Source organism: Lytechinus pictus, chromosome 8, assembly GCF_037042905.1.
Source record: "Lytechinus pictus isolate F3 Inbred chromosome 8, Lp3.0, whole genome shotgun sequence".
Lineage (NCBI taxonomy): Eukaryota > Metazoa > Echinodermata > Echinoidea > Temnopleuroida > Toxopneustidae > Lytechinus > Lytechinus pictus.
Window position 1 is genome coordinate 10,399,570 of NC_087252.1, and position 22,312 is coordinate 10,421,881.

General features: G+C 38.3%; 1 protein-coding gene across 1 annotated transcript; it reads left to right on the forward strand.

The window, feature by feature from the left end:
• Positions 1 to 3,285: 3,285 nt before the first annotated feature.
• Positions 3,286 to 20,738, forward strand: LOC129266339 (TLC domain-containing protein 5-like). The gene is made up of 4 exons (XM_054904183.2): positions 3,286 to 3,468; positions 12,675 to 12,922; positions 14,920 to 15,140; positions 18,651 to 20,738. The coding sequence occupies exons 2-4, from the start codon at positions 12,685 to 12,687 to the stop codon at positions 19,098 to 19,100; spliced, it is 909 nt and encodes a 302-aa protein (XP_054760158.2). The 5' UTR covers positions 3,286 to 3,468; positions 12,675 to 12,684; the 3' UTR covers positions 19,101 to 20,738.
• Positions 20,739 to 22,312: the final 1,574 nt, after the last annotated feature.

The following is a 22,312-nucleotide window of genomic DNA, read 5'->3' on the forward strand; positions in this document are numbered from 1 at the left end:
GAAATATCTCATTATCCATATGTTCCTCAGGATCATTGTGAGTGTTATCTTCAACGGAATTACTTCTCTGAGCGGGTTGTTGTGGTGGATTTTTGTTTGGTTATCTGTTGGTGTCTGGGGTTCAAGAGCTTCCTCGCCGTGGACAGACAATCTACCCAGTCTCTCGGAAATTCTCTGCTTGCTGCTAGCTGCTTTGCGTCGAGACCTCGGATAAAACTCATTCCACGGAAAAGGGGGCTGGTTCATCCGATTTCATTGTTCAGGTTCGACTGAAAAGTAATTAACTTCTAGGATAGGAAGCTAATTTTAGATCAGCTTTTGAGCGTGGGATCTCGCTATTAGAGGTGGGAAAACACTGGGAATGCATCTTCATAGGTTTGTGACGAGTTACGCAGGAATCGTATGATGTTTTCCGCGAATGTGATTATTCCCCGCCGATTGAGGTGTACGCTATCTGCGTTCAGATGGAGGACAGGGTCGATATTACTGTTGTCAATAGCCGACCAATCAGGCTGATTGGCTGAAAGTTTAATTGTGCCATTTACCTCCTCAACTTTAGCGCGTTGACGATTCGTCTCATTTAACCTATGTATAATTGTTGATACAGCGATTGATTTTAGGCCAGGAACCTGATGGACTTGATCAAGAAGTGAGAATGTCTTGGCAATTATTTCATCAGTCTCGTCACTTTTTAAGTTGTTCGTCCTGAGATGTACGATTACTCCGCTGACTTCGCATTGATGTGCCAGATTACATCCATCCATGGATCGAGCTATCTGTGTTTTATAGCCCCATGATGCATCACTGCATGCGTCTTCTATTTTGGCTCCATTCAGAGTTTTACAGATTACTTTTTTTTCCTTCGTTATAGTTTAGATGGTCTGATCTGTTTTGTCATTGAATCTCCGATGATTAGCACGTCTGCTTTCATTGGAGTCATTGTTAGGGTAGACTTATCATGGTGTTCAATATAATTATTATGGTCATTGGGCTTTCAATGTTAGACGTTCGTTTTTCATCACAGTGTCTATTGTAGTGTCAATGTTAGTGTTGGGAGAAGCATTATCATTTGCTCCGATTCGACTGTTTTCCGTCATATTTGTTTGATTTTGTATTCATCGAGTTGATCTTGTAGGGGAACGTTGAAAGTTTGGGGTAGTTTGAAGACTAGGTCTTCCATCATATTAACGATCGTTAATTTGCATTCTTTATCTCTTTTGTTTGTATTCTCGGCTTTAGCGGGAGTATCCATTGACTTCGAGTTCACATCTATTTTATAATGCTGGTCGTCCAATCTAGATATAATGTCAATGATTGCAGATTCCTGTGATTGCATTTTATTTGGCAAATTCATGCAATTTTCACAAACTACATTGTTACTGTTTGTTACCTCTATTTTTACATATCAAGCAGCTTCCAAAGTCAATGTTTTTCAGAGAATGAACGTCCCATTTCGTGGCATAGTTGACTTCATGTGTTACCTCTTCATGCTCACTATGAACCAAAATAAAATGGCGGCAGATTGTACGATTCAAGTTCGGGTAAACGTTCACCAGGTTATTTTCAACAATTTCATTGTCTATGTCTATAGCAAAACCAATGCTCGAAATTGTTATTCCTTTAGGGAGGTTTAAATGAAAATTAGTTTGTACCTGGGTTGCCTTTACATTTGTTGTGGTAACACTGGGCGCCATATTGCTTCTAGAACATAAGGCTGTATAATATCACGCAATATTGACTATTCCAAAGAATAAAACAAATTCCAGGTTGATGTTTCCAACAAACATACAGAGTAAAGTACCATCCACATAAAATAATCAGGACACAAACGAGTTTCTCCTGGGTCATGTTTGAAGAAGTTTATTGCGACGATCAAAGAAGACCAGCAGAGTATTCAGATTGTATACGAATATTATGAACAACGTGGATTACACGGAACATCCCCTACCCAGACAGATTATAAGAAATTAACTTTCCGCGAATTATACCTCAAAACTGATAACCCTTTAAACGTAAGATTTTTATATAAATTCTGAACTAACTAAAAACAAATCAAGACAGACTTTATTTCCATTTTTTTTTTAACTACAAAAATACAATCACATATCAATAGCTATGTCAACAATTAGATTAAAAAGGGGGAACTGAAGTGTAAAAATATGCATTTTTACATAAAAGAAAGGTTATTCAAAATATATGCAGATTTATTGGATTGAAAATGGTGTATGGGCAAAGCCAAGGTATATGTATATGGCTTATTTGAACGCCAAAACTGCATACGAATTATTACTAAAGTACATCTCTGATTTCTTGTCAACAAATTATTAATAAATCTTGACAACAAAAACTAATCATATCATTAAAAAAAAACAATAATAATGATTTAGGTTTGTTATCATAAGTTATGAACTTCTTTAAAATTACTTGTTGTTAAAGCAGTTACGAACCAATAGCGCCATGTTTGGTCAACTATCATTTGGGAATATTTCATGCTGACATCAATATGCATGCTCGCCAGAGGTCAAAAGAACGGTGGGGCACGTGTGTGACACTTTGGAGTCACACACGTGACCCACTTCTTTTGACCTCTGACCTTGAACATGCACATTGTTGTCACCAATAAATATTTCCAAAATGATAATTGACCAACATGTTACTTTCATATAAAATCGAATTGCTAAATCTATAACCTGAGAGTTATAACAAATGAAAGTCAAGATTTTTCATAATTTTGGTCACACACATGACCAAGAATGACACATAAGATGTGTGTGTGTGTGAGAGAGAGAGGGTACGTGTGTATGTGTGTAGGCCTACGAAACATAATAGCCTACTTCTGTATGTTAATTCTCCAATTTAGGGTCGCAGGGGCCTATTAACATTGGGAGGGCGACAGATATTCTTTCGAGCCAACCCATTATCAATTTTGGTTTATTTTGATATGGTTGATTGACTATCCATTTATGGTATTTACTGAACTTCCTTTTTCCCAAACTCGGAAGAAATATCACCAACTTTGGAATTAACTATATTTTGATTGGCGGAATGATCGGGGGGGGGGCTATATTACTGTTTCAGGCGATGAATTTTATCCCTCAGGAGATTCCTTTATAAATGCCAATTCATTTTATTGTAGCCGCATTGTGATCGAGTGCAACGTGATTAGATTGTGGGTCATTATTTCGCTTTTTTTAAGAAATAAAAAACTATAAATGGAAATGAAATAAAAAATTCTGCCCAAAATTACCATGTGAGGGAGACATTTCGTTTTCTGCCTTGGTTTTCTGCCCAACTAGCTATAGCTCGCTAACACAGCAAACCACACAGCAGGATGAATTACGAATTGACGTCTTGTCTTGACTTTGACTTGGATTTATTTTAGAATTAATACATCTGCTTTTTTTTCCTGTTACAAGTGTATGCCAAAATCGTTGGACCGCGTTTGTTTGTTTATTATCATCAATATTGGTAAGTTTATATTGGTCTTTTGAATGCAGATCCACACTAGATCAAGTCTTTGATTGAAATTGGTATTCCCGCCCGTCCCAAGCCCCACATGTATGTTTTTCTGTTAGTGTAACTCTTGAAATGCACAATGTTGCTTGGCGACTAACCCAGGGGGCTCCCGCCCGCCGCGTATTTGGCCATTGTCACCGGACTAGGGTGATTTATGGTCTAAATGGTCTGGGGAGTAAAAGTCATCTACTAAGTCGTAGGATTACTCCCGCATGAAGCCCACTCTAGGCGACACCCCAAATCCCAATACTTACCCGTGCTAATAAACTGGGACTCCACTCACGCGCGTTTGGGCCTCCCTAGCTTAGAACTAAGCACTAATATCACCTTAAAAACTAAATCTACAAGGTATGTATAATCTATTTAAAACTTTAATAATGTTTAATCGGTACTCACCGGTTCTTTTGTTGCATTTTCAGACCATTTCTCACAATTCTTCGTAAATATTTGCGGCAAATTTTGTCGCCATAGACAGCTTAGCATCCATCTTTATTGATAAATGGAGCGCCCTTTACGATAGTTGTTAATGCCGCGGAGAAATTGTTAGGCATTTTGGCCTGTGTTCAAGGCGTTCTTTCTGTTTTATTTTTTATATTGAAGATTGTGCATTTGTTGAATAGCGCCGTCTACGTCAGGTATGAGATCGAGTGTATAAATACACTCTTCCAAAATAATTATGATTCCGACCTGGCGCTGTTTAACTTCAATCTCTTTCACCTAAATTAGCGATGAATGCTAGCATTATAAAATATATATTATTAACGTCTGACGAAAAGAATAACCAACCGATCAGCTGACGAGAACGCGAATCACGTGATCTTCATATCAGCTTCGATCGCGAGTCAGAAGAGAAGAGCAGCTGCCCAGAAAATCAGGAAAAAGCCGTGAAAATGTAAGTTCCCCTTCATTTCTTTCATTTTTTGTTGTTGCTAACGATGCATTTACACTATAAAATTATAATTTAAATAAGAGAAAGGAATATAGCTTGTACTTGTGATATAATATATAAATATCCTGTTCTCAGAGATTTCTAACCAAAAATACTACTGATGTCGCCTATGAGGTCCATACATGTAATGTTGGACCTCATTGGTACTAGGAGTGCATGAAGCCTGGCGCGGCCGTATATTATAGGCTTCCACACACCAAAGAAAAAGGCAACTATAAAAATACGCCAAACTGCTAGTTAATTTATGTTTAGAATCTGATTCTGAGGTTAACAATATTCACTTCTGTACATGGCCATGGGTAAACTAAAAATATCGGTTTGCAACGTTTTGCCGAAAACACTCACAGAGCTGCCAACCATTATTACGTTTTTGCCGTAATCATTACGTTTTTTCATTCAAATTAAGGCATTATGGTTTTTCTTTTCAAATTACGTTTTTTGACAATTTTGATGTGTGTACATAATTGTATGTATGTGGAGTGCGTGTTGAGCCCGAGATGAGCCTGGTACTTGCGCGTGCGTAGTCGCCCGCCGGCCGGTTTTCCAACGCACTTTAATAATTTGATAGCGTGCACGTACATATACGTTAGTTGAATATGCGAGCGGCATGCATGGTACGAATCGCGATGTATAGCGACTGGTAAATACGTCTGTAAGGATGATGACGTCATCCAAGATGGCAACTTACGATGACAAACGAAAGGATCGAGGATGATTATGTTTGATCATCATTTGAAAGGAAATAACAGTAACTGCGGTCTAAGGTACGATATTTCTTAATTTGATATATGTTATCTTAAATTTGCATGTAATTTCTTTCCTATAAAGTGATGTTTTATGTACAAAAAAACGATCTGAAAATCAGATTTCCGCCGAATGTTAGATCTAACGTTACTGCGTTGTCTTTACGCACGGGCCAACACTCTTCAGGTGAGTGGAGCCAACGTTTGTTTGTGCAGCGCAGAGCGAGGAGTACGATGAATTGGGTAGGGTAATTCCCCAAATGTAGTAAGAGAAGAGTCAATTTGTAATGGAGGGGGATTTGGAGGTTTGAGGGAAATTATTATTCCATTTGCAAAATTTTACAAAAATACTCATCATATATATTAAAGATTGAATCATCAAAATATATTTTTCATATACTTTAAAATTAATTGTAGTGATAAAGAAATGAAATTTTGAGGCTATTTTCTTGAATTGATTAATATCAATTCCCTTCGGATAACGGTACTGTCTGGTTAATTTTCATCAACTCGTATCAAACAAGTACGATGAATTCGGCTTTGAAAAGACCTGGAAAGCTCTTCATTGTCCCCTGAAGTAATAATTCTGGGTGATATTCAACATTTATTGATAGTTTCACATGATTTATACTAGAGAGATGTCCTACTGCTTTTGGAATTCATTAAAAAAGTCGGCACTTTAGCATTCAGTTTAGCAGGAATGGGAAGATTTCTTCCCCGGTTCTGGCGGCCTAGATGTCTGCTCTATAGTGCTCTCACTGCTGGGGATGATTGAGTGTGCGTGCAGTGTGATTGAGGCTGAGCTGTGCACATCGTGAAGTGATTTACGATGGGACTTTTGTGGAATGATTTCAACTTCTTATCTATAGATCTATTTGAATTTTAGATTAGATTGATTTATGAATAAGTTTTCTATATTTGTGGAATGTTACATGTACACTTCCATTTTATGACACTTTAATTTTAAAGGGTACTGTTTGGCAAAAACAATGTTACTTAGGAAGAGAAGTCTGAATTGATGTCAACTTTTTTTTTTATTTCTCTTAGTCTACAATTTGGTAGTTTTGTCAGGAAACTCAACATAAAACAATGAATTATTTTAGAAGTGGAAAGGAAGCCCCAGAAAAATGGAGCCCTAAAAATGTTCACCAGAAATGATTTTGGTGCCCCTGAAATAATTTTTTCTCGACAGATCTTCACTTTGATAAGTGCCGGAGTAGGTTGCACAACAAAATGAAAGGCCTACTTGTCATTTTTAGAAAAATTTGCCTAGGTGCCCATTTGACTAGAATAAAAGTGGCCTTCATGCCCTTTAGAATGGCCTTGATACCCCTTGAAATTTTGGGGCATCCAAGGCCACTTTGCCGGTTGCCCCAAGCTGGAAGTGCCCATTTAAAAATGGCCTTGCCCCTCTCAATTCTTAATTCAAGCCCTGCTACTGACTTAATTAAAGTTGGTAGATTATATCAAACGGCCCAAGACTAAGGGTCCAATTTGTAACACTCCGTTACTTAGCCCAGACTAGGCCTAGAGATTAACTTTTTTTTAATTGTTCACTGCATACATACTTTTTGCATTGGATGTTTGTCGCATGTGGTTTTAACGTTCGTTTTAACACATTCCTTTTTTTTGTTGGAAATTCCTTTTTTTTGGCCATAATGATTCCTTTTTTTGCTTGCACAAGGTTGGCAGCTCTGCACTCACACTATTGCGAGGTTAGTATATGCTATACGAACCTCGCACAACCAACGTGTTTTTGTAGTGGATTTTAGAGTTGTCGTTAACATCGCTTCATAACGTGAATGATGTTAGCTGAAACCCATTCCGCTACTCACCAGGGCTTTTTCTGGTAGAAAGCGTTCCATTATCAATTTTTAACATATTTTTTTAATTGAAAAAGGACACAAAAAAGAGCAAAATCGCTTAATTCCGCCTGGAAAGTGGCTTCGCATGTCTCTTCCACGGAAATAAAAGGAAGGTCGTTGGCGGTGCTAATACAGTTCGCAACCTTAATTCAGCTTGGTGGTATTTTTTAAACTAGATTCATGATTCATTGTATGCGCAAATCCAATAATTGTTTGATAAAATAGAGACCCCAATAAATGCAATAACTTAAAAAACATACTTTTTTATTATTTTTGCTGACGATTAGGCCCTATACTTTTTGAAAAATATTCAAAACGATGACAAATTAAACAAAAAATATAGAAAATTCTATGTACCTTGAACAAAGCCCTGCAAGTGCTACCGTTCGTTTGTCAATTAACGTTCCACCAAAGTCTTTACAGTAAAAAGATTGAACACTTTGCCGACTTTGCGTAATGCTTTGCATCGATTTAGGTGTAAGATAATTTCTGTGTCTAGTCTTTCAATTGTAGGCCTAGTATCTTTGATATGAAGATAAATCGCGCGCCCTCTTTCGCTCATTAGAAGAAAAATTTGAGAGCTAGAAAGATGGCTCTTGTATTTTGTCAACGAGAAGAAAAATCAACGCTTAAATGACGCATTTTGAGGGATATTCATCAAATTATGAGGAACCGACTTCACATCGTTTCGTAAGTTTCGTAGGAGGACTTCATTCTGTAAGTCCTCGTATTAATTTTTCGTAAATTAACGTTATTTGTTGAATGCGCCGTGCCTTCAATTATTCTGTAGTCGGCGGCTGAGATGTAGCCATGGGTGGGCCGAAAATGGATAGTTATGGTTGCAAAATGACGCCAAAATGCGATAGAATAATAAAAGTAGAAGAGAGTTTACTTACATCTGTTGACATCGCCATCTTGGATCCATTGTTATTGCAACCTAGTTACGTGACGCGTATAGAGGGCGGCAAAATCATGAGCGGTGCTAGATTAAAAAGTGCTAAAATGTCCCGCTTCAACTTGCGAGTTGAAGCAGTTGAGGCGAGTTGAAGTTGAAGCGGGACATTTTAGCACTTTTTAATCTAGCACCGCTCATGATTTTGCCGCCCTCTATATGCGTCACGTAACTAGGTTGCAATAACAATGGATCCAAGATGGCGATGTCAACAGATGTAAGTAAACTCAATTCTACTTTTATTATTCTATCGCATTTTGGCGTCATTTTGCAACCATAACTATCCATTTTCGGCCAAACGTTGCCAACCGATATTTTTACCCATGTACAGAAGTGTTAACCTCAGATTCTAAGCATAACTAGCAGTTTGGCGCATTTTTATAGAATTTGCCTTTTTCTTTGGTGTGTGGAAGCCTATATACGGCCGCGCCAGGCTTCATGCGGGAGTAATCATACGTATAGTAGATTACTTTTACTCCCCAGAAGCCTCCAGGCTAGACATGATGGACATGACAGACTGCGCTGACGCAGAGCAAAATCGCTTACCTCTGCCTGGAAACTGGGTTCGCATATTCCTTCCACGGAGATATGAGGAAGTTCGATGGAGGTGCTAATAAAATTCACAACCCTAATTCAGCTCATCGCGTTGGTAATTATAACTGTGACATTGTAATTGTATCAATCAATCAATTAATTTTAGAAAGTCATGTGGAAAAATTTACAAACAAAGTTTCATCAATTTTTAGTAAAATGTTAGGAATTATTATAGAGAACAAAATAGAAGATGATTACAACTATTGAATTCATATTTTTAGCGTAATCCAAAGACAAAAAAGAAGGCTTCAAAAATATAAAGTGTCCGGACACCCGACCCCCCCCCCCCCCCATCCTACAGCAGAGCAGAGCTGAGGCGCTGGTCAGAAAAGTGGGATCGTCCCAGTTTACAGGGACTGTCTCAGATTTCAAAGATTTCTCCACACAAGAAATCTAGGAAAGTTCATTCACCTGTCAAGTGCCGACATCAATCGAGTGCGCTAGTCAATGTAAACATATCAGGTTTCATAACAAGATTATTGGAAGACGGCAAGTCAGTCGTGAAAAATAGACTGTGCACTGGGGGGAATCGAGGTTACTGAATCTATTCTTAGCACTCTCAATCCTGTAATTGCCGTCCATGTCCCGCAGGGGTAAGTGAAGAGAAACTGTCCCCATAAACAAGGACAATCTCAATTTATCAAGACATGATTTGTCTTGGTTTATGAGGATATCCTTGTTTTCTGGGACAATCACTATTTTTGGACCGGCGCACAGTGGGCCAGGAGAGAGCAAAAGTGCGCCAAAACTGGTTTTTGGTCATGAAACAAATTTTGTTTTTTTCATGTTCTAAGCAAAGATAAGAACCTGTAGAATGCCTCCGTACAATATTTCTCCATTAAATTGAATATTAGTTGCCCATTTTTATTCAATGTTACCGGAAAATGACTCTTTACGGCTACCGCATGTGTAAATGACACGTTTTAGATATTTCACTGTTTTGACAAAACGAATTGCTTAATTTATTTCTAATTCACGGTGCTTTTTGATGAATAATTGTTTTAAAGGCCACCGCACACCTTACGACCCGACTGGTCAGCGACTGGCTTGCGACTGAGAGAGGGGAGATGAATCGCAAGGCAGTCATAAGCCTCGATACCGCACACCTTGCGATCCGATCTGCGACTCACGCATGCGCTTTTTGCTTTTTGGCATTGCAACTGAGAAAGTGCGCTTACTACTGCGTATGCGCGTTGTTTATCATAATACGCATCGTGCAACTCTGCTGTGTGATTGGCTGGAAGTTGGATTGAGCTTGCGATCCAGTCATAAGGATTCGACATGTCAAATCCTTCCGATTTTCCTTGCGACTTGTCTCTGACTGGTCTGCGACGCACAAGCTGACAAGAGCCGTGACGTCACATCTCCCCTCACTCAGTCGCAAGCCAGTCGCCGACCAGTCGGGTCGTAAGGTGTGCGGTGGCCTTAAGTGATCAAATATTTTTAAGATAAAATGATAATCCCTTCAGAGGCAATTTTGGACGAAACCATTTGACAATGGGGGTGTTTTAGCATTTTTTTTTTCATGAGCATTTCTTTTACAAATTGCTGCCGATTGCTGCGCTGTAAATACCATGGCGGTCTTTGTTATAGTTCATGCTTTACACTGATACCAAATTTAGCTGCATATACGTGCATTTTCTGGAGATATAACCAATTTTTCAACCACATGTTCGCCGTATTTATCACAAAAATCGGTCCAAGTTACTGTCCCATTATATGCGCGTGCATGCCGAACGTTGCGGGTGACATTAAACATCAAACTCCCCGTCGCGTTCTGGGAGAGAGAGAGAGAGGGGGGGGGGGTGTACCGTGTCTAGCTGGCTCATGTGTGTGGCTCTTGTGACTGGTGTCTACCTTTAAAATATTTTCGTTAAACATACGTAAAGGCAAGCTTTCATTTCCAATTCCACTAACTATATAATAATACATGTAACGCAACTTCATTTTGATGCCAAACTGTTCCATCCCGTGTTCCATATTTGATATGCTGTCATACTGAGAAGATTAATTCTTAAGGTAAGATTCCCGGGTAAGATTATATATTTGGTTTGTTGTTCATAAACCAAGTAGAGGCTACTGTATATCGCTATAACACACATGACTAGGGATGTGATAGGTCTCTCGCAGTTTTCTGACAAAATATGAAAATGTGTATAGGACACAGATGGGATATACGTGGCCTCTATTACATGTATAAATTGCATTATCATTATTAGTATTTATCCCCCAAAAGGGTTTGTAACTTCACATACACGTATGAATTCGTTTATCTCTTGGTTCATTCTAAATTTGCTATAATTGTTGGTATCGATCAAGAAGGAAGTGTATATTATTATTTCAATGATTGTTTGGTTTATGATTCTCATTGACTTTATATGTGTTCCACATGCTAATGGTAACAGGTGACATTGTGATTAGGAGCAAGTTTTTAAGAGTACAACAATCACAGCCTCTTCCCCCTGATGTTCAAAGTATGCTAAAAAGATCTTCTCACCAAAGACACAATAGTTGTTGAGATAGTAGAGAGAGACTCTGATTCGGAATAACTTTGTATACGCCGTTCTTGGTAGGCCTTGTAGGGCCTTGTACTGATTAACCTGCAGAGGACCCGGCCTCTAATCACTGGAATCATTATTTTAAAGATTTCACTGTCCACTTCTGGTATCAATCCATTTTAATTCATGTAGGTGTGGTTAATCATTGTACACAGGGAATAAAAATACTCCTTTTCATTTTTTTTTTTACAATTTCACTTTGAATTTTACAATTCCGGATTCATGGTAGGACGCCCTCTTTAAGCGATACTCAGGTCACCAATTGAATTATTTGTACCCCGAGCACAGACTTTTCTGGTTTGGTTGCCTGTTTGTGTGTTTGCTGTTTGCTGATACGCTTAATTATTGCTGAAATTTATCTAAAACTAGTTTCTGAAAATTTGAAACTTATTGTAGAATTAGAAACATGTAATTTCTGCTCAAATGTTAACAGCCAATCAGAAAACAGTATTTTAACGACGTCATCAATATTTGAAAATACTTTTATTGAATTCTACGGACCGGTGAAATTACCCCTATCTACCAAATTTAATCATACAAATGTGTGAATAATGGGTTTTGGCGCACTTTGGGTTCATTCTGGCCCACTGTGCGGCGCCTCTACAGTTGTATGCAAAATTTCTATGATTGTTTGATGAAATATCAATATGGACACCAATAAATGCAATATCTTCAAAAACATTCTTTAATATTATTATCACTGATAACACTTTTTGGATATCATTTAAAGCGATGACAAATCAAACCCAAAAATAGAAAATTCTACGTGCCTTGAACGAAGCCAGCAGTGCGAGCCTTTGTTCGTTTGTCAACAAACGTCCATCAAAGTCTACAATAAAAAGATTGGACACTTTGCCGACATTGCGTAACGCTTGGCATCGATTTGCGTAGTGTCTTTGTTATGAATATAAATCGCACACCCTCCTTAGTAAATTAGTCTGCACAAAAGTCTGAAGCACCGACATCAACTGCGAGGACAAATATTTTTTATTTAAACGTCAAGTCCAAAAAAAGGCACAAAAGAGACTTTACATCAATTGGTTAGTGCAATGAAACAATTTGATTAGATTTGATATTTCGTCAAAGTATCAAATTTTGCGCAATCCCATGGAAGTGTTTCGTCTGGACTCCTGAATCTCCAAAAAAGTGGAAGGATCAGCTGAGAGAGAGAGAGTTGCATGCATCGTGCCTTGATTTTTACTGTGCACGGCGACAATCTCAATCTATCAAGACATGATTTGTCTCAGTTTATGAGGATATCCTTGGACCAGCACCTCCACTGATAGAATTGTAGGTTCTGCGATATTTGCTCTGCTGGAAATTCCACACATTAATGGAATGACCAACTTCAACCCCGAATTTAACACTATACCCTGGTATCCTGAACCTAACCCTAAACCTAACATAAAACCCTCTTGCAATCCTTACCCTATAAAGCCCAGAACAAATGTTATGTCACCAGATTGCAATATTATCTGCTTCTCACTCTCATCCCAGACACAGCACGATGGGCGTACTTCAGCGGTTGGACTCCGCCCTTGACTTTGAAGGAATTGGCATTCCCATGTCTGTCCTTGCCAGTTTCCTAGGTTGGTTCTCTCTGTACTGCGTCCTGTGCTTGGCAAACTCTAAACGAAGCTATGAGTGGCATTGTCGAGTGGTCACGGGTGTTCATGCTGTTGTCATCTCGACCCTCAGTTACGTCTTTGGGATGTACTACAATCCTTGGTTCATAACAAATCCAGGTGAGGCGTGATAGGCATGTGTGATGGTACAAGGTGTCATATATGGCAAAAAAAAGATGAATAGGGCATCTCTCTTTTTACCGAATCTTTCTCCATTGCATGAAGAATATTTGCTATGTTTGTACAACGCAAAAAATTTACCAAAAAATATGAATATTAAATAATGTTACATTTCTACCGATCTTTAGAATTATTTGTTGCGAGCTTCATCCACTCCTGTGGACATTCTCAAGTCACATTTTCAGCCACACACAAGTTTTTAGAAGTTTAAACATGATTTATTTTATCATACCCAACTGATAAAAGTTTTCTATATCAAAATATTTTAAATCATTGATTTCTTACCAATAGTTTATAAGTAGTTAATTGTTTCCGGTTTTTCCATGAAGAAAAATGAGGAACATACTGTTACAGTAAAATCCCTGAGAACTTTACCACTGATTCAAGCGCACATCGTTTTACATCAGATTTAGCTAAGAGTCCTACACAAAAATTCCAATCACAATAGAAAGAAAGATGAATAAACTGTCTCTCTTTCATCAAATGTGAAATGCACACAAAGAGGAATATTTGCTCTTTGTGTTATACAACGCCTAGAAAAAGATAGTAAAAATATGAGTACTTTGGAGAAGAATTGATAATTAGCTTTGTTCATCCATGCAAAAAATGAAGAAACATATTATTGAACATAAAGTCCCTGAGCAGCATGCATACTTAAAAGCGGAGATTCAAGAGCACATCAGGGCCTCGTCTTACAAAGGGTTACAATTGATCCAATCAACCTCAAGTATATGGAAATCTATCAATGTCTTAATTTTGTCTAAATTTGGACAATGTCCTTTGAAAACAAAGAGAAGCATACTGAATTGTCAAGAAAACAGTGAATGTATGAATATACATCATATCTAGAGAATATTTTGAGCAAACTTGTATTTTGGATGTTGACGTTGCTGGCTTTCCATAGTTGTGGTTGATTGGATCAATCATAACTCTTTGTAAGACAGGGGCCACAACTGTGGCCCCTAGCTCATAATTTCAGTCACAAAATTTTCACAGAAAATTTCAAACCACAGAATTTAAACCACAATTCTATGGAATGCTGGGTAATTCATCCATATTTGTGGCAAATATAATGTATCAATTAAGTCACCCAAATTCATTACTTATATTTTTTTTCCCATTTCAGGGCTCAAATCATTTTTTGATAACTTTTTGCAGCAGATTAAGAATTATTTTTTATTGGTGGATGAGTTTACCATTGGCACTCCATAAAAGTGTGGTCTAGTTAACCCAGGTTTAAAGGTCAAGTCCACCCCAGAAAATTGTTGATTAGAATAAACAGAGAAAAATCAAACTAGCATTATGCTGAAAACCTCATCAAAATCGGATGTAAAATAAGAAAGTTATGGCAATTTAAAGTGTTGCTTATTTTTCCCAAAACAGTTCTATGCTCACCTCAGTGATATGCAAATGAGAGAGTTGATGATGTCACTCACTCACTATTTCTTTTGTTTTTATTGTTTTAATTATACAATATTTCATTTTTTACGGATATGACAATCATGACCATCTTGTTTGAACCACAAAATGTTAAAACAATCAAACCCCACATGTTCAGGTAGAAATAAAACTTTGTTTCACAGGACATTGAGGAGAAAATTCCAATATTTCATATTTCATATAATAAAATACAAAAGAAATAGTGAGTGAGTGATGTCATCGGTCCCCTCATTTGCATACTGACCAGGATGTGCATATAACCGTGTGGTGAAATTTAGCAAAACTTTAAAATGTCATAACTTTCTAATTTCAGATCCGATTTTGATGAAATTTTCAGTGTTATTCTTGTTTGATTTTTCTCTTTCTATTCAAATCATCTTTTTGTTGGGGTGGACTTGTCCTTTAACTATCAGCATACCACCTATTAAGTCTACATGGGTGTAATTATAAAATGGATCACTTTTTTTATGTTATACCCCCCCCCCCCCCCCCCCCAGGTGGACGTAACAACAATCTTGAGATCCTCACTCTGGTGATATGCATGGGGTATTTCCTGTTTGATTTCTGCTGGTGCCTCTGGTTTCGGGAGGAAGTCTTCATGATCGCCCATCATTTCTTGACCATTGTCTGCGTCACTGCATCGCTTGCCTTAGGGATATCCGGGACGGAGGTCGGGGCGGCCATCTTTGGGTCAGAGGTCAGCAATCCCATGCTACAGGTATTATTCTACGTTTTGTCATATCCTGTATCAACCCTAACTCGGATGGGCTATTTTTATAGATTAACAAGGGGGGAAAGAGAACAGAAATGTGCAAGAAAAGTGATCTAGATATGAAGCATATACCGTAGTCCCTTGCAGTGACTTATACCTTGGTCACATTTGCTCTACGGCGGCCGTAGATACCTGAATTCGAGAGATTTCTGCGGCAGCCGCAGAAAATCTGCGGTGGCCGCAGGGTCGACGTACGGCGGATTCCTAATTGTACAGACCGTAGGGGTGGCCGTAGAATTTTAACTCGGAGTTATAACATTTTTTCTTTTCTACGCTCGCCGTAGAAATTAGACTAGCCGTAGGCATGGCGTAGAACGGTCTACGGCGGCCGTACGTCGAGCGTACGGTGGCCGTGCGGCTGCCCTCGTGTTTTTCTTCCCTCCTTTCCCCTTCTCCTTTTGTGTGATCTGCTCGGGAGCCACCAGGCGCGTGTTTAGAATATTGCACCTCGGGGGCCCGACCTATAATTTTGGCCCATATGCATGTGTACTTTTCAAAAAAAAATGGCGACCCTTCCTTGTCAGGCAAACAGGTGCCATAAATGCATGATGAATTATCTTATTTCATTATCATATGAAAAAGGGCAACTGCAGACCACTTTTTTAATAATGACTTGATAAAAAGTAATCTATCCATGAATATGATGTAATTTAAAGAACAAATGTGACCAGGAAGCACAGATATTGCCCTTTCACCAGCGGCTAACTTGGGTAAAATATGACGTTATTATCATTATTATTAGTATTATCATGGGGAGTTAAATGCTGATTTTTGTTGTTTCCTAGGGTGTAGTTCTTACTTAAGACTAACGCGTTTATTAACATCTTAACTTTATTCATACAAACAAGTTAACATGGTTAAGGGAGATTTATTTCATAAGTCCAAATAAATAATGCGAACGTGATATTTGATAGCTGAAAATAGAATATTCTGAGAAGTTTTGTAAGCATGAGCAGGATGGGTATCTCTCTATATGTCAGGGTGAGCTGAAAATTGTCTATATTCTAAAATGACCCAAAGTTTGGAAATTCTAAGCATTATTGGCAATCATGAACAGGATGGGCACTTAAAAATTATTCGATCCGAGCGCGAAGCGCAAGCTGAACCTTTTTTATATTCCGTTCCAAAACTAGACATTCTACACAATTTAGGTAATCACTAGGTAATCATTAACAGGATGTCCATCTAACTAATCATTCGATGCGAGCGCGAAGCGCGAATCACCCCAAAGTTCGATATGCCCCCCCCCCCCCTCCTAGGTCAAACATTACTGATCATATATATTCAGATCAGTGTCAAACATTAATTTGGCGAACCCCCCCCCCTTCCTAGGTCGAACATCAATTTGCCCCCCCCCCCCACACACACTTTTATTACTCCCCCTTTCCCCTTTTCTCTTCTCTCCTTTTCTCTTCTTCTTGTTTCCTTCTATCTTTCTTTTCTCCCTTTTCTCTTTCTCTTCTTTCCCCTCCTTTTTTATCTCCCTTTTCTTTTCCCTTCTTTCCTCCCTCTTTCTGGCGCCCCCTTTTCCCCGACCCCCCCCCCCCCCCTCCCTCCCAACCAGAATACGGGCATGGGCATGGTGCGACACTTTGAAAACTTTCTGAAATGAAATGTCTAATGTAAAATATCAGTGTGACAGGCAATTCATGGTATACTCACTGTATAGTCCCCCTGCGGCCGCCGTGAGGGCGCCTTGCAGCCACCTTGCGTCTGCCGTAGTATTTGTCAAAAACCTACGGCCAGCGCAGGGTCGCCCTACTGCGACCGTACGTCATGATTTCAAGGACATGCGTCAGCCGCAGATTTTTTTCTCCATAAATTAAAAAATACGCCGTGCGGCGACCGTAACATATGTGACCGCTAGAGTAAATGGCCGTGGAAATTCTGCGGCGACCGTAGAATTGCTACTCGCCGTAGAAATTTTAGAATCTACGGCGGCCGTCGCAAATGTGACCAAGGTATTAGTAATGCACAGTAATGTGCAAATCCTTCACTCAAGAAAAGTGATCTAAATATGAAGCATATAGTCCCTTGCAGTGACTTAGTAATGCACAGTAATGTGGAAATCCTTCACTCAAGAAAAGTGATGTAAATATGAAGCATATAGTCCCTTGCAGTGACTTTAATATTTCAGGAGGCTCTGCTATTGACATCAATGATTGGCCAGGCTCTGCCATCCCCTTCAGTTTGTGATCTGGGTGTCATTTTTTATAAGAATGTCAACATGCGCCGACACGTAAACATGGTTTGTCGCAAGGCCTCGTTTGCTCTGAGACGTATTGGAATGATTCGGTCGTACCTGAGTAAGAATGTGACTGAGATCCTTATTCGCGCTTTTGTATCTTCCCTTCTTGATAACTGTAACAGTCTCTTGTACGGAACCCCGGACAAAGATGTAGCAAAGCTCCAAAGAATCCATAATTCAGCCGCAAGACTTACTCCAGATCCAAGAAACACAACCACATCACCCCAATCCTCAAAGAACTTCACTGGCTACCCATCAAATCACGAATTCGCTTCAAATTCCTTCTAATAACATTTAATGCTGTCCATGGTCTTGCCCCTCAATATATTTCTAAACTTATTTCTCCATACACCCCCTCTAGGACACTTAGATCATCAACTCAACAACTCCTTCAAGTACCCAAACTAAGACGCATGGCGAAAGGTCCTCCTACAGTGCCCCAACCCTTTAGAATTCCCTCCCCAGTACTCTCCGATCAAAAAATAATCCTGGACTTTTAAAATCTCAACTTAAAACATTTCTCTTTAATGAAGCATTCAAATAGACCTTTTACAATACTTATATGCCATATGTAACTGATTAATGTTGATGTTGTTTAAGTGTTATTCTAAGTAATTCCTTATGTTGTATTATTTTTATTTTTGTAAAGTGCATTGAGAGTCCTGTCAGGTCTGAAATGCGCTATAGAAGAACTGCATTATTATTAATAGTATTAATGCACAGTAATGTGCAAATCCTTCACTCAAGAAAAGTGATCTAAATATGAAGCATATAGTCCCTAGCAGTGACTTGTGCATGAATTGAAATAATAAATTGTATGTGTGCTAGTCTGTGTCAAGACCCACTTGCTGATCAAATTTTCAATTGGTGTCTGTGCCTGCAGACTGTGGGAGGTGGTCCCCCCCCCCCCCGGATTTCAGTCACCAAACCGCACAATTTTGCCGAAACAAATGTTACTCATGGCAAGATCAGGAAAATTTATTGAAATGTAAATCATCTTTATAGCCTTGGCATATCTACGAAAATATTAAGTTATCAAAATGAATTTCCTATATATTGTTTTATATTGTTTCTCATTTATCTGTTTGTCTTTCAAATTATTTATTAATTGGTCTCAAAGTTGCACAAAACTTGACAGAGTTACATTACTTGATGGTAAGATGTACAATTAGGATTCTAAAATGAAAGAATCTGTGTATCATTCACAGGCAAGATACTTCATGCGAGAGACTGGGTACACCAAAACCCTGGTGTATGAGATCAACGACCTTGCCTTCATGATAACGTTCTTCGTCTGCCGAATGGGGATCGGTACCTTCTTCATCTACTCCTATCTGCGGCATCCCGCGCCCCTCTTCATCTTCCGGGTCGGTTCCATTGGCCTCTACATTGTCAGCTTGATCTTCATGTATGGTATAGCTCGTCTTGCCGTTAGGAAGTATGGGGGATTCCTCAAGAGGTTGGTGGGGGCGGGGAAGTCCCACGCCAAGGTTAGGAATGGTGATGCTTCAAAGCAGGTCACTCGGGTCACAGGAGGTCAAGTGAAAGGGGTCACGGAAGGTCAGCAGGTCACAGGAGGTCCGGTCAAAGAAGCGCCGGAAGGCCAGGGAAGTATGCAACTCAATGGGCATGCAAACGATCATGAACATACGGATTAGTATTTATTATGGATCAATAGGTGTGCATTGCTCAAGATGTGCAATGGTAGATATAATGAAATATTCCATATATTTGTGAGAACCAGAATAGTGTGATAGGAAGGTTCCGGGCACCATATCATGAACCTTGTCAGAACTGACAAGTTGTCATCCTCTGACATTTACAATAGTAACAGTCAGAGATAGGTGCTTGTCAGCCAATTACAAACTCACGATTCCACTGAAATTCAGAAAAGCTGACAATTAAGTCGCTGGTGCCAACTTTCATGAAGCACCTCTTGATTTGTCTGCAGTTTCATGAAGCAGGCTCCATGGGAACATTTTATGAAGGGTCTTTTCAGTCATTTGCTCTTAGCCAGTCAGAGACAAGGATTGCAGTAGCTTATAGCAGTTTTCATTAAAAAATTTATTTCATGAAATTCTCCCCTGCACCCCTTTTGCTTCAGATCTCTGAATTCTCAGTTTGGAGGAAGGAATATCAATTCAGTCTACTGTAATCCATTTTGATATGCCCTTTGTCTTTTTCTTGATAATTCCTCTCTTTGCTCCATATTAAGAAATGCTTTCCCTTTCCTAAGTCAGGTTATTCCTTGTTGTTAACATATTTGATGTCTTCATCTTTAAAATATCAGGGGTCCGTTTTATAAAGGACTTGCAACTGCTGTAACTTTGCCATAATCGCAACTACCATGGTAACAGGGTTTCAGCAGCCAATCAAAATCAAGGTTACCATGGTAGTTTTGCCATAATGGCAAAGTTACAACAGTTGCAAGTCCTTTATGAAAAGGACCCCAGGTGGGTGTTTCATAAAAGTTGTCAGCACTGACTAAATTGTCAGTGCTGACAATTTCAGTGAAATCCTTGGTTTTGATTGGCTGACAGGCACTGGCCTCTGACTGTTACTATGGTAACTGTCGGAGAAAGACAGTTGTCAGTGCTGACAACTTTCATGAAACGGTCCCCTGGTTTCTGACATCAATGTGACAATCCAAGTACTGTTTTCAAGTTGCGTTTTAGTGTTTGGGGTATGGGTGTTTCACAAATAAGCATGTGCTATTTAAAGTGAAAACATGCATAATTACACATGATACCTAACACTGGTACGTGACATTTGCTCCGATGGAAAATCTGCACGTTAAGCCACCAAAACTAAATAAACCCAGTCCTCATCTTTACATTATTTTGAACCAAAAACTCTTATTGCAACGCTAACTCTAACCCTATGCCCCCCTGAGATATTAAGACAGGAGCAAATGTCGCAGGAGCAATTGACGCAGGAGCAAATGTCGCAGGAGCAAATGTCGTGTCACCATATTACACAGCAATTCGCCTTATTATCAGGGGTGTGAGAGTTCAGTTTTTGTTTGTTTTGTTTTTGTTTTTGTTTGTTTTCTTTTGTCTGTTGATGTTTTACAAATATCCTCCATACAAAAGTGTAATTTCAGCTCTGTTTATTTGTCACTCACAGGGCTCCTTTATTCTGGAAACAACTCAATTTTTATTAAACAATTTTACTTGCCAAATGCAATAACCAGTTATTTGTTATGAATATTTTTCAAATCATGAGTGTACCGTTTCATAGGTTTTGATATTTCAAAAAGATATGCACATGCTGCATAATTACTTCCCGCCCCCCCCCCCCAAAAAAAAAAAAATGCAATTTTTTGTTGCTGTACAAGATAAAGCAAGATTTTTTGAAACCACATTTTTAAAGTATAGGACCTTCAAAAGGCTATTTTTAAATGTACAGTAGGCCTATATTTTTATGGCTATGATCACTGTATTTTTGATACCTCATTTCTTTGTATAAAATATTTGCAATGTTTTCACCTCCCTCTCTTTACTTTTTAAAAATAATGATCTTATTTATTTGCCATTAGAATGCAACCAAAATGAATATATATTTTTAGTTTAATAATTCTATGCAAATAATTTTGAATTGATAATTAATGCATGAATGCGTTTATTTCATATTCTTATTTGCTGATTTATTCTTTTGTTTTGTTTTTTATTCACATTTGTATATCTTTTATTTTTATTTGTTTGATAATCTATATTTATTAATTTACTAATTTTTCACTCTCTTTGTTTCTTTAAATCTTTTCTCATGATCTGAAAAAGGGAAATCCTAAAATCTAATGTATTGTGAAGAAAATATGGACCAGAAATGGTCAGATTCTTGTGTGAATACATATTGTTATTTAACCTCATTAAGATATCTGCTCTCCAGATTTTTTTTGAAATATTGGAATAGCGTGAAAATGATCTCCATGCAATTACCTTTGAATCGACTAAAACCATATTTATAATCGATGAATTTCTCCTTTAAATTTTGAATTTGGACGAAAGAATACAAAAAAAAATCAGTTTTCAGCCCTTGTTTTGGACAATATTATATTTTCCTATTTTTCATAACTTAACTGCATAATCCTAATAAATGTTGCTTTCCACTACTACCCGGTACTCAGATTCCATTTCAGGGAAGGGGTATTGTTATTTAACATTTTATTTTGGTTTATTGAAGGAGTTGACTGTTTCAGATGTTATAACTGAAATATGTCTACATGAAGTGTTCATGTATTGAACTGCTACATTAAACCATCTCATCTCTATTTATAAGTTTAACGTATTGGTAAAAAAACAGCATGTGTTCTTTTTGTCATGTAGTAATTAATCTATGACCGATCTACTTTTCATTCTTTGAGTTTTTTTGTGCATTTTACAGGGTATTGGAATGAAAATGAAACTCTGGTGTGAATCAATTTTAATGATACCGAGACAAGTGATTCAGATTTTAAAAAATCCACTTTAATATGTATAGACTATAGAATAAGAAATGTCAGTTTGAAAGTCATTTTGTATTTCTATCACCGAGTATATCTTCCATTTCAAGGCAGTTGGTATTTTGCTGGTACGTTTTAAAACGTTTGACCAGAATGAGGTGTGTCTGGGGAAGTATAAACAGAACCATGTTCGTAAACGTGTTTAAATGACGTCATTTGGTACATGCTTCCGGTGAGACGAAAATCTGTGGGCAAATAGAGTTGCATGGCTACCTCCATGGAATTACCTCTCATCTCCCTGGTTTTTGAATAACCATTATACATTTGCATGTGTGAGTATTCGCCTCTGAAAAGTTCAGTGAGCATAAACAGCACTCCCAGAACCACGTTTACGATCGGCGTTCTGAAACGACGTTTGAAAACGCTGAT

What these genes read in the sequence shown, in the direction of transcription:
- LOC129266339 (XM_054904183.2), top strand. Translation starts at nt 12,685, where the DNA reads ATGGGCGTACTTCAGCGGTTGGACTCCGCCCTTGACTTTGAAGGAATT. An exon ending in TTGGTTCATAACAAATCCAG is followed by an intron (nt 12,923 to 14,919) that starts GTGAGGCGTGAT and finishes CCCCCCCCCCAG; the next exon opens with GTGGACGTAACAACAATCTT. An exon ending in TCAGCAATCCCATGCTACAG is followed by an intron (nt 15,141 to 18,650) that starts GTATTATTCTAC and finishes TATCATTCACAG; the next exon opens with GCAAGATACTTCATGCGAGA.